This window comes from Tamandua tetradactyla, chromosome 12 (assembly GCF_023851605.1).
Source record: "Tamandua tetradactyla isolate mTamTet1 chromosome 12, mTamTet1.pri, whole genome shotgun sequence".
Taxonomy (NCBI): domain Eukaryota; kingdom Metazoa; phylum Chordata; class Mammalia; order Pilosa; family Myrmecophagidae; genus Tamandua; species Tamandua tetradactyla.
The window spans coordinates 60,721,042-60,734,328 of NC_135338.1; the positions used below are offsets into that span (position 1 = coordinate 60,721,042).

The window sequence follows — 13,287 nt, forward strand, 5'->3', positions numbered from 1 at the left end:
AGGACATTAGGGACAAATGGGGAAATTCAAATAAGGTCAGTAGATTATTTAATAGTACTGTTACAATGTCAACATCCCAGTTTAAATCATTATACTGTGGTTATGTAAGATGTTAACTTCAGGGGAGTATATGGGAACTCTGTGTAATCTTTTTAAAACTTTCTTGTAAATCAAAAGTTATCTCAAAATTAAAAATAAAAAAAAATAATATTTTGTATCCCCAGAGACAGTAGTGCATTACACTTAAAAGACAATCAATATTAGTTGAATTAATAAAGCAACTAAGTGGATAAAAAGGGTTAAAAAAAATAGGCTAGTATCTAGGGAAGTGCCAAGGTCAGAAGAAGTTGGTGGTTGGTGTATTTAGGATGGAAGATTTTAATTGCAGGTTTTAGATGGAGGGGAAGGCATGACAGAGAGGGAGAAGCTGAGGAAGGAGAAGAGCCTCATGATGAATCAGAGCAACAATCTGCAATACCTGTACACAAACTGGGAAGCACCTGTACACAACCTCTGTCACCACAGGAAATAAAAGTTATACAAATATGTGCACTTATTTTCCCTTACAGTTACAACAGCAACGTCAGTTACAGCTGAAGTACATGTATCTGTATATATTATCTATGACGAGCTTTAGACAGAAGCATATCTTCCCATGAGTTTCACGGCGCTGGGATCTTTTAAGTAGCTAATGCCCAGAGGTTTCTATTCCAATTTGGTACTCTTCCCTGAAAGCCTTATGTATAATGAGATTTCCATATGTAGATGAGAGCTCTAAGAAAATATAGGCCAAATTCATCTCCTGGCAATTCACATCTTGTGCTATTCTTATGTGATTCTGTCAGAGAAAAGTAGAACAATGGGAAATGGGAAAAGCAACTGTTTGCATTTAGTCATAACTGCCAAGTGATGCCAAGGACTCAAAGTGGCATCTTCCCCTACCTCTTGGCTTGCCCTATGTCTGAGACAGGCTGTAGCAACAGTAAGTTGTGAATGTTACTGCTCATATCTTCTGCCACTACAGCCCTGTCTAGGTAGGAGGAGTCAGGGTTACAAACCAAAATGTGATACTGGCACTTGTATTTATATTCATCCATGTTGTTACCTTCACTAGACATCTTTATTTCTTCATATGGCCTTGGTCTATTGTTCTTTCCTTTCAACCTGCAGAATTCTCCTCAGCAGCTCTTGCAGGGCCAGTGTAGTAGTGACGCACTCCCTCAGTTTCCACCTGAGAATGTTTTAATCTCTTCCTCAATTTTGCTGGATATAGAAGTCTTAGTTGGTGCGCTGGTTTGAAACTTTTGTGCACCCCAGAAAAACCATGTTCTTTAATCCTCATTCAATATTGTTGGGTGGAATCTTTTTTATTGTTTCCATGAAAATGTGACCCATCCAACTGTGGGGGGACTTTTGATTAGGTGGTTTCCATGGACATGTTTCTCTGCCCATTCAAGGTGGGGTTGCTTACTGAAGTCCCATAAGAGGGAACCATTTTTTTAAAAAGTTGCAGAGCCCACACAGCTAAAGACCTTTGGAGATGCAGAAGGAAAACACCCCCAGGGAATCCTTATGAAACAAGAATCCAAGAGAGAAAGTTAGCAGACATTGCCACGTCTTCCCAACTGACAGAGATGTCCAGAAGCCAAAGACCCCAGCAGATGCCACCCACGTGCCTTCCCAGCTGACAGAAGTGTTCTGCATGGCATCAGCCTTTCCTGAGTGAACGTAACCTCTTGTTGATGCCTTAATTTGGACATTTTCACAGCTTTAGAACTGTAAACTTGCAACTTAATAAATTCCCTTTTTAAAAGCTGTTCCTTTTTTGGTATTTTGCATTCATTCTGACAGCTACTAAAACAGTTGGCAAAGTGTGGTGGTTTGAAGTTGTAAGTACCCCAGAAAAACATGTTACTGTATCTAATCTATTCCTGTGGGTATAAACCCACTGTTAAGTAAGACCTTTTGATAAGGTTACTCCAGTTAAGGTATGTCCCACCTCAATCAGGATATGTCTTAATCCTATTACTGGAGTCTTTCATAAGAGAATGAAATTGAGACTGAGAGAAAGCCACAGAAGCAAGAAGCTGAAATTGACAAAACCCAGAAGAGAAGGAAGAGACCAGCAAACACTGCCATGCACCTTGCCAAGTGACAGAGGAGCCAAGGATTCCTGGCAGTTTGTCTTTGGGAAGAAAGCATCATCTTGATAAGATGCCTTGATTTGGATCTTCTCCAGATCTCAAAACCGTGAGTAAATACATTCCCATTGTTTAAGCCAACCTATTTCATGGTGTGTGCTTTGAGGAGCCCAGAAACTACAACCGCAATTTTTTGCTTTAAATACATCATCCTGCTGCCTTCTTGCCTCCATGATTTCTGATGAGAAACTGGCACTTAATCTTACTGAGGTTCTCTTGTACAAGAAACGTTGCTTCTATCTTGTAGCTTTCAGAATTCTCTCTTCATCTTTGGTGTTTGATAGTTTGTTTATAATGTGGTACCATTTGGATCTATTTGGATTTATTCTCTATGGTGTTCACTGAGTACCTTGGATATGTGTATATTCATGTATTTTGGTAAATTCAGGAAGTTTTCATTATTTCTTTGACTATTTTCTCTGACCCTTTCTCTCTTTCTTCTCCTTTAAGGACTCCCACAGTACATATATTGGTATGCTTAATGGTGCCCCACAGGTCTCTTAGACTCTTCATTCTTTCTTCCTTCTACTCCTCAGACTGATTTCAATTATCTAATCTTCAAATTCTCTGATTTTTTTTCTGCCAGCTCCAACCTGCTGTTGAACCTCTCTAGGGAATTTTTAATTTCTGTTACTGTAGTCTTCGACTCTGTCTGGTTCCTTTTTATAATTTCCATCTCTCTACCGATATCCTTTTTGTGTTCATCAACTATCTTTCTTATTTCCTTTAGTTCTTCGTCCACATTTTCTTTTAGCCTCTCTGAGCATACTTAGGACCATTTTTTTAAAGTCTTTGTCTGGTATGTTCCAAGGTTTGGTCCTCCTCATTGATGGTTTCTAATTTCCTTTGCTTAAGATATTATTTCCTATTTCTATGAACACTTTGTAACTTTTTGTGAAAACCCAAAGATTTCGATATTTTAACATTTTATCACTGCCATGTAGACTCTGAGGCATCTATTTCTTATATATGCATCTAGCTACTGTCATCACAAAGCTTTCCTCAGTTGCCAGGAGCTAACAAAAAAGGAAAAAAAAGAGCAAATCTCTCCTAGTCTTTGCAGACTGACTTGCAGGAGGCTCTACCTCAGGGCTTATCCATAGAATGAGTTTAAAAATAGTTCCAGGCCAAAGCAAGGGGCCTTCCTGATCGGTTCTGTGCACATGTATTATCTTGAGCATGCACATGTGACCCTAGGAATTCCCACTTACAGGATTCTGGATGCCCCCTCTTCCCTAGGATACAGACCTTCAAGTCAGCAATAAAATAGGAAGAACAATCACAAGTTTCAGTTCAGACTGGCAGTTTGGCACAGGAACCCAGGAAAATGACTTTAAAAAGGAAATCTTAATTAAAAATTACAAATGGGGTTCTGAGATTTGGACTCCCCTAATGGTATGCAAATGTTTATGCTATAGTACACATGTGCATTTCTCTGGAGAGAGGAAGCCCAGGACACTGAAAAATGCTAAGTGGCAAAATATTACACTAAGGGCAGGTCACTGTTATGAAAATGTAAATACAAACTGATGTAATATTCACTCTCCATGAATAATAATGTATTGATGAAGTGACCAGTAAACACCCCAAAATCTGATCCTGGTAAAGATGAGAAGGATATATGGTTTTGTCTTTAGGAAATAAAATATGGAACTTTAATAAAAATTAACATAGCAGTACAATGTGAACATTTACATAAATTTTCTATAAAAACTTATTATTATGCATTTTAACAAATGTGTAATGATTCCTTCTGGTTTTTATTTTTATTAATGTTAAGTGATGGCATCGTCTTCTTTTGAAAAAGAACCACAGCTCAACTCCCACTGTCAAGTTAAATTGCATTTTCTGCATGTAAAGCCATGAGTTCCCCAGGAACAGCAGGGGTCAATCCATGAGTTCCCCAGGAACAAACGGTCTTAGGAGGCATGTGGGCTCACAGGAGAAGCAGGGTTGTTTTCTTACAATGCCCAGGATTTTAAACCCACAACAAGCACATATATCTGCATGAATTTTTAAGATTTAAAAATATGAGACCAAGGGCAGGCAACAGTGGTTCAGTGGCAGACTTCTCACCTGCCATGCCCAGAGATCTGGGTACAATTCCCAGGGCATGCCCATGTAAAAAAAAAACAAAAAAACCATGAGACGAAAATTGAACAATAATGACAAAAACATGAAACTCTGAAGCAAATCTGAGTGGGTACTTTGGGCTAAGACCCTAGTCTTGAAGGAATATTTTTTATTATCCTTGGCTGCTTGGATTTGTTTTTTAATAGAAAAGATTAAGAATATTAACATGAGGTCTGGAAGGAACTGAGGAAGCAATCTGAAACATTAAAAAACAAAACCACCAAATAGCACGGCCAAAGGATGGAAACACAAAATAATGATGAGATTCACCCAACACTTCTCGAACAAGTACTGTGTGCCAGGCCTGTACTGTGTCCCACATATCAATTCATTTCATACACGACAACTCTAGGTAACAGATGTCGTAGGATCCTATTTTACAGATAAGAAAAAGGAAGCACAGAGACTTGGACAAAATGATACAGTCTTAGTAGTGCTACAGAGATCCCATCCCTTGGAGGTCAGTTACAGAGCCCACAATCTCAACTGATGCCCTATACCACCTGAGCTGACCTCAATCCACAAGGTCCTCCAATTCCCACTGGGGTTTCCCAGAGGAAGCTGTACTCCCAATGACCAGGGGCACTCTAGCCCAGCTCTGAGAGGGACACTCCAACATGGGCTTGAACGACAAGTCACATGAAAACTGAGTCTTACACTTTTATTACAGAGAAACAAAACTCAGAGAGGTAAAATAACTCATTTCAAATTATATTTATATTGAGTGAGATATAGAATCAGGATTTCAATTTGGGTTTGCCTTACACCAAAGCTCATGCTTATCTCAGCCAGCCGCCCGACCTCTCACTTGGAAGGATTATCATACTGCTGCTTCTGACTCTTCAGAAGACCACTCTCAGTCAGGGTACCCACAGAGCAAACATGCTTCTGTCCTATCATTCAAATTATTCACTTCCTGATTCAAGTGGCCCAAGCTAATGTGGAGAAGTGATCCCACCTCACTATCACATTCACTCGAAAAATTCAACCCCAAGGATATCAACTCCTTAGTCAAACCTGCACTACATTGTAAAGAATAATTTGAATTTTATATTTCTTTGCTCCAGTGTTTGTTCCCCTGTATTTACATCCTTACCAAGACAAATATTTCCAACCCTAGTCTTATATTTCTAGGTTTTGAAACAGAAAAGTTGTTTACTAAATGACTGAATTTAAAAAATGCTTTAAAGTACATTTCCTAGCCACAACACAAGATTAAAGCCAGGGAGGGCTAAGACTTTAGCTAAGAAAGAGATTTTCAGATATAACAGCTAAAGTGACTATTGACCAGTGTCCACCAGATTCTGGCCATATCATTATATTAAAAGGGTATAATTATGATTTTTGGAACCATGTAGATATTTGAGGTGTTCTGTTCTGTCATATAAATGCAGAGCAGAGTTTCTCAGCCTTGGCACTAAATAACACTTGGGCTGAAAAATTCTTTGTGGTGGGGACTGCCCTTACCTTGAAGGAAGTTGAACAGCATTTCTAGCCTTGATGCCAGCAGCATTCTCCACCCACCCCCAGCTATAACAACCAAAAATGTCTCCTGAATGCCCGGGGGATGCCATGTTGAGAATCCTGTTATAAATCTTTTACAGAGAAGAATATTTTTATATTTCAGAGACACATTTTACTCTCCTCAGTTTGATAATTTTGATAGAAAAATATCCAGTTGGGTTTCATCTTTAAATCATCACAATCTTTTTCAAACACTCAGATTGATTCAACTGTCAAAAAATATCAACTAATTATCTGTTAATTTCACATTTCTATATACCTTAATTTCACATTTATTGATCAAAATTTTCAATAAAAAGGAAAAAGTACTTTAAAAAGATCCATTAATGCTTTAAGAACATGGTTATTTGTTCCTTATAAGTTACACAAACTGTTCTCATTACTTATGTGAGAATTTTATTACTCTTAGAAAAGCACTAAATTAAGAATTTACTTTTACGACATTCTCTAGTACTTAAGATGTTCACAACACAATTTACAACACAGAATTTGGTATAACGCACTCACATTAGCATCATCTAAGGGGGGTTATTTCAAGAGTTATTAAGAGACTTGGCTCTCAAACGGACTTACATAAAGTGGTTCTATCTACACAGAGAGAGTGTTTTAGTAACTCACAGCCATTTAAAACACATCAAATTTTGAAGCAAATTGGACTACTTAGTTAATACTGAAATAAATAGGCCAATGAGAACAATGAAACATCCAAAGATCATGCCAAGCATGTATGATAAGACCTAACCCCATTTTTGTCTCCCCAATCTGAAAACAGAATCAATTCCTCTCAGAGTAGGCTTCTGGCATTTGCCAACTAGTTAACATCCCAGATGTGAGAAACACATGACTGAAAAGAGCTATTTTCCAGTATATTGTCTAATGATAGGAAATGACAAAGATTTAGACTTACTAAAGTCAACTTTATTTTTAGTCATTAAAAATATATAACTGAGAACTAAGAATAAAAGTAAAGCCCTTTCAGGTCACTACAGCCATATCAACCTTTAGGACTGTTGGTTGCATACTGAAGGAAGAATCCAAGTTTTGACTTTGCTCCATGTTCTAGTTTGCTAGCTGCCAGAATGCAACACAACAGAGACAGACTGGCTTTTTATAAAAATAATTTTGTTAGTTCTTCAGAGGAAGGGCAGCTAACTTTCAACTGAGGTTCTTTCTTACACAGGAAGGCACAGGGTGATCTCTGCTGGCCTTCTCTCCAGGCCTCTGGGTTCCAACAACTTTCCCCGGGGTGATTCCTTTCTGCATCTCCAAAGGCCTGGGCTGAGCTGTGAGTGCTGAGATGAGGTATGCTAAGCTGCTTGGGCTGTGCTACATTGCGCTCTCTCATTTAAGCACCAGCCAATTAAATCAAACATCATTTACTGCAGCAGGCACGCCTCCTAGCCAACTGCAGATGTAATGAGCAACAGATGAAGTTCATGCACCATTGGCTCATATCCACAGCAACACAACTAGGTGACTTCACATGGCCAAGTTGACAACTGAATCTAACTACCATACTCCATCAAAATTTTTTTAAATCAAACAAACTTGAAATAAAAATGTTATATACATATCTGATAATACTTAATGACTCTTGAAAGTTTAAAGTTTAGAAAAACAAAGTGGTTTATCCTTGAGGACAATAAGAGTCATAAATTCTGAGATATTTGAAGATTTGATGGGGGGTAGGATGTAAATTTGAGTGCAATATACTGTGTGGTAAGCTTAACTTGAGCTATGAAATTGCCCGGAGAAAAAGAAAAGGGAGCAGTTAGGTTCCCCCTTGTCACATAAGGCACAATAACCTGTGAGCTGCTTCTGGAACGAATGAGGAAGGAGAGTTAGAAAGCAGAAAAATTCCCTCTCAGCCTCTGGAAGGAATTGTCACAATGGTCCTATACCCTCTAACTGCTGTTCCACCGGAGAGCAAAGGGCATAGTGGCTGAACCACTAAAGGACAGAAAGGAGTAACCAGGCATAACTCAAATGTTCACAAACTTACAGAGATTTTTAAACTGACACTTCTGCTTAAAACAAATTTAAATTAATATAATACACAGCATACTTTGAAAATCAAAGCAGTGTTGTAACTTAACAAATTAAGGACCAATAGTTTATATATATGAGCTTTAATTTTCCTGGAAAATTTATACATGAGACGTCTTTCTATATTATAGAATTTTATAGCTTTTAGAATTTCATGATAACCTCTGTTTTCAGAAAAACTTAATAACCCTTTATAAGTTTTAATAACTTAAGAACTCAGTAACAACTGCTTATATTACACTGCTCACTGATGAAGTCAGACAATATTTTAGTGATAGTTCTGTAAAAATGGAAATAATAGGCTGTACTTGAATGTCTTTTAATCTAGAAATCAAAATGTTAAGCATCCTTAAATAAGATGTGAAGTAGAAAATTTCAGCAATTTCCCTTTCTTCCCTACCCTGTTAAACATTCAAACAGTAAACAGTCACTCACCTGGATAACTTTATAGAAATAGGCATACTGTCGAGCTGTGTTTTTATATTGGCTGAAAACATCATGTATAGCTTGTGTTGACTGAAGATACCGAACTTCATCTTCTTCAAAGTAGAGAGGAGTATCATATTCACTGGGAAGGGTCTGAATATAGGGCTGCCAGAAAGAGTTAGGATCGGCTCGTTCACACAGCAGATGAAAGGCCAGTGTGATATTCCCCATGGCTTGAAGAATTCGGTCTTGAGAATATAAGGGCCCTGAATTAATCCAGAATTCAACAGCGTAAGTTTCACAAACTTCTTTAAAGAGCATTCACTCAAAATATATAATAAAGTTACAGGTGTAACTAAATGTCTTGTAACGTTTAAAATAATGTGCATCATTCTTTTGACATTCTTCTACTACGTTAGATTACCAGCACTCTCATGAAAGAAAAAAACATTGAATGTTTTTTAATGGCCCTTTCTTCACACAATGAAATTTTATGTATTTTTTGTCATTTGCACTTTGTCTTAAACAGTCAAAAATTATTCTCACCCAACACAGAATTTTTAGCAGATTCAACAGTCATTAGTAATTTTCGTGGAACCCATAAAAACAATTCTTCTGCCTAGGGAAAAAAATAAGAAAACAGCAAAATCATGACAACATGTTACAATCTTTGATCCAGCTATACTTACGGTCAGAAATCTAATCAGACAAGAAATACAATTTAAGGTTATATATCAACATTCCATTTCGAAATATCAAGTGCAAGCATCTACATTACAGTTAAATGAGCAGAAGCATGTTTTAAAACCATACTTCCAGTAGAAAAACTATATATACACTAAGGAAGGAAATAATCAAAAAGTAACTTTCAACATTAATTTGAAGCAAATATAACAATTTTGGGTAGAGAGCACAAAAGTGTTTATTCTTTTTTGTACTTACAATTTTAAGTTCTAAAAACAACAAGAAGAAAAAATTCTGCCCCCAACCAAAAAAAAAAAAATAACCTAAATCTACGTGAACTGCTTCTAGTTCTGGGATTTTATAGCTAGAAAAGCATTCACTCTTATCCATGCTTACCTGTAAAACACAATGGTTACCAGTGAAGTACCAGCTAAGACATCATTTGGTGTACTGGTTTTTTTCCAAAGCATTACCTTACTTTTTGGCAATGTGAGAGGCTTCCTTTAGTACATTCTTTTTTTTGTTTTGCATGGGCTGGCATGGGGAATCAAACCCAGGTCTCCAGCATGGGACGAGAGAATTATGGCACTGAGCCACCGTTGTACCACCCTGGTATGCTTTTACCTGTGTTTCTATACTGCTACACAGTGAAGGAGACCTGGGTTAGATGTTTAGGACAATCTCTGCATTAACAATTGCTTCTGAGGCTGCTTCTCATCTCATCAGCCAGAGAAGAATGCAGGGCATCTTGCTAACTCTTTCTTGCATTTTTACCAATGTTTACTATGTGAATTACCCCTAGCCATTCTCTTCTTCTGGAAGCCCAGTATAACAAGCAAGATACTACTCACACAGATATTTAACAGTTATCTAATAGATCAGTGTATGAGTTATCAATGTTATCAGTGTAAGATTAACAACTTGGCCAAAAATGCTACTGGAGGTTTGAGGGGTCCAAATAAATAATGGACCTCATCTTCTCTACCCAAGTTCTGTACCAACTGAGAGAGACACAAGAATACAGCAGATGGTCACTCAAATATTACCTACAGAATCAGATAGGCTTCCCCATCTCATTATAGGGCTGGAGCCCCATAGGGGCTCAGCAGATTAAACATAAAGGAGCAAACAATCCCCAAAGAGGAAAAGGCCACACCCTGAGAGCTTAGCAGCTTCTCCTAAACTTGTCAACAGATTAAGTCTCCCCACCTCCTTCCTCTGAGAGGTGTGAGTGAGGGATAGAGAGAGACAGGTAATGTTAGGTTGCCACTGCTTCCTTTCATCTAGAAGGAAGCACCAAAACTGTAGAAAAAGCACTTCTTATTTAATTATGTATATCTCTCTTCTTCCTTCCCTATTCTTCCCTGGTATTGTCACTTTGGCAAATGGTACCTCCAACCACTCAGCTATCCATTCCAGAAAACTGAGAAGCATCCCTGACCTGCTCAACCTCCACCCTCTCCACATCCAGTCCAGCACAAAGTCCTCTGTGCTCTCCCTCTGACTACTTTGAATCCACATCCTGCTCTTTACTTAAACAGCAAAATCCTGGGAGGGAGGTTCTATGGTCCACTAACTCTGAAATGTAAACTGACTTCCTAAAGCCTCTGGTTAATAACTTGGTTCCCAAGGAGGACGAGTTGGCAGGGCTGCCTGGTTCTAACCTTGGCTGAGGCTCTTCCTGGCCCATCGGTTAGTTAAGGAAACTGGTGCCAGCAGGACACAGTGGTGTCAGCAGGCAGGCTGCCTCCCCACAAGGCTCAGTGGCAAGCTCTCAAGTCCTCTCTCTCTGTCCAGTGCCCTCTATAGCCTACCATGTTTCAAACACACTTTAGACCCTCCCTTGGACCACCATGGTATAAAACTCACCTTGATATCTCTCGTTGCTCTCAAACCAAAGCCCTCTTCTTTGAAGTTAACCATTTCAAAACCCTCAACAGAAGCTCCATTTTCAGAGGCCCATTTCATTAGATCAGGAAAATAATCTTCTCTTTTCCCATCAAAAGCAACAGAGAGACCTATATCAATTCATGTTTTAGAAAACAAGAGCTACTTTTAGGACATATACCATACAAATTGCTCTCAGAAAATAAATACAGACCATAACAAATATTGGAAATTATCATTGTAACACTCCAATCTTGAAATAACATGGATAGTCACAGTACATATCCTAACCAGTGAAAGGAAAGGCAAATTAAAATTTTAAACTCTGTCAGTTAAAGGAAAGACTTATTGAACATTAGCTAATATCAGTAATATGATGGGAGAGGAAGACCCTTCATTAAGATGCACTATTAATGTGATTTTGGATTTATAAAACAGTTTTTCCCCCAAAGTCCAATGTGCCACATGAACATCTGCTTTTACAAATTCACATTAAAAGAAGAAGCAAGCTCACATACGTGAACAAGGAGACATGTAAAGATGTGCACTTCCACCCTGATTCTAACAGCACAAAATCAACCCTGGCTTACCCACCACATTGGGGATATCCTACAGAGCAACTAAACAAATTAAATCTATATTTATCAATATAGACAAAATACAAACTATAATGTGTTTTTTAAAAATCTAGTAGTAAGATACCATTTATGTAAATTTTTAAAATACCAATCAATGCCATACCTTTCTACGAGGTTATATATAAAGTAGAAAAACATTCACGGAAAAGATAAACACCTCCAGGAAGGGAGGGAAGAGAATGGGATGGAAGTGTGGGACTTTAGTGACATCTGTAATACTCTGTTTCTTAAAAACAAATACAGAGTGCAAGGGTAGTTCAGTGGCAGAATTCTCACCCATCATGTGGAGACCCAGGTTCAATTTTCAGCCCATGCACCTCTCAAAACAAACAAGCAAACAAACAAAAGCAAACAAAAATTCAACAAATGGTGCTGCAATAACAGGATCCTCAGATGGAAAAAAAATGAAATGTGATCCCACCCTACAGCATACATACATACATATGTACATACATACATACATACATGCATACATACATACATAAATGCAAAAACCAAACAAAGAATGGAGGGAAGGAAAGGATGCAGGCCAGAAAGGAGAACTTCAACCAGTGTAACACTGACATGGGTTCAATCTGGGAGATAAATTCTCAGGCACCTGTCATATTATTATTATTATTATTTTAATTTTTCAGCATGTTTGAAATATTCAAAAATTTTTAAAGTCATGTATAAGAAGAACCTTTTTCTTTTAAAATGAATAAAAGGAGAACACCAAGAACCTCATTAACATGAGGAGCTGGGTGGAAACCTGACTTACAGGCCTGCGGTAATCTCACCACACAACCTATGTGTGGACCTCCACATACATTGTGTGTGTCTGTGTGTGTGTAAGACAGAGAGTGAGAGAGAGAGATCGAGACAGAGACAGAGAGAAACTAGCATCAGCCGAATTTGTGAAGAGGTAATTATATTCTGAGTTACCTAACTGAAGAGCAATGGTTGACTTTGGGATATTCTCAGACTGGGTTTATCGCTCTCTTATTGAGAACCAATGAATGTTCTGACTTCAGCATTAGTTGCAGCCAACGGTCTCTACTCAGGACAAACTCAGAATACATGAAAATTTTTTGGCTACCTATTCCATGAAACAGGATCAGCAGTCTACCACTTTCAGGCCCGTGAACACTGACCGCATATTATAAAAGAACCTGTTCACTATTGTGGAGTTAAGACCATCTGATCTAAAGACTGCATGTTTATAGATATGTATGGTGCAGCAATAAAAGCACAACTCAAGTTAGTAAATAAAAAATAAGCCCTCTGCTGACTCACTTACTGGACAAAATAAAGAGAAGTCTAACAAGTTTTTTCATCTTTTAAGGGCCTGGTTTTCATTATGTTTTTTCCTACCTTCAGCGTGGCCCTGCATACCAATCTTTATTTTTTGTGCTTTACAGAACAAAAACAATAAGTATGTTTTCAAACTGATACACAGCCCCATGACCAGGCTGGATGAGAATCATTTAGATCGCTTCTGCATGCACCCTATAAAAACACAGCTTAAGAAATTTAACTACATCTCTTGTTTAATCAAGATATGCTTGAGTTCACCATAAACCCTTGATAATGTATTAACCAACTGGTATTCACTTGTGTGTTGATCACATACAGGGGTACTCCTGACCTCAAACCCTAAAGGAAATACAGATGGAAAAACATATTTAAACAAATATATACTCGTTTAAAAAATAATATAAAATAAAATTTCATTTTATATTAATGTATATACGTTGTGTCATTTTCAC

At 37.8% G+C, this 13,287-nt stretch overlaps 1 protein-coding gene across 4 annotated transcripts in view; it reads right to left on the reverse strand.

Annotated features, from left to right (window-relative positions):
• SETD3 (SET domain containing 3, actin N3(tau)-histidine methyltransferase) overlaps positions 1-13,287 on the reverse strand; it is a 79,626-nt gene that overhangs the window by 49,886 nt on the left and 16,453 nt on the right. For all 4 annotated transcript variants that reach the window (XM_077123502.1, XM_077123504.1, XM_077123501.1 and 1 more), the window contains 3 exons: positions 10,884-11,032; positions 8,877-8,949; positions 8,340-8,596 (listed from right to left, as the gene is read on the reverse strand). In XM_077123502.1, coding sequence (XP_076979617.1) covers positions 8,340-8,596; positions 8,877-8,949; positions 10,884-11,032 — 479 coding nt within the window. The remainder of the gene's footprint in view (positions 1-8,339; positions 8,597-8,876; positions 8,950-10,883; positions 11,033-13,287) is intronic.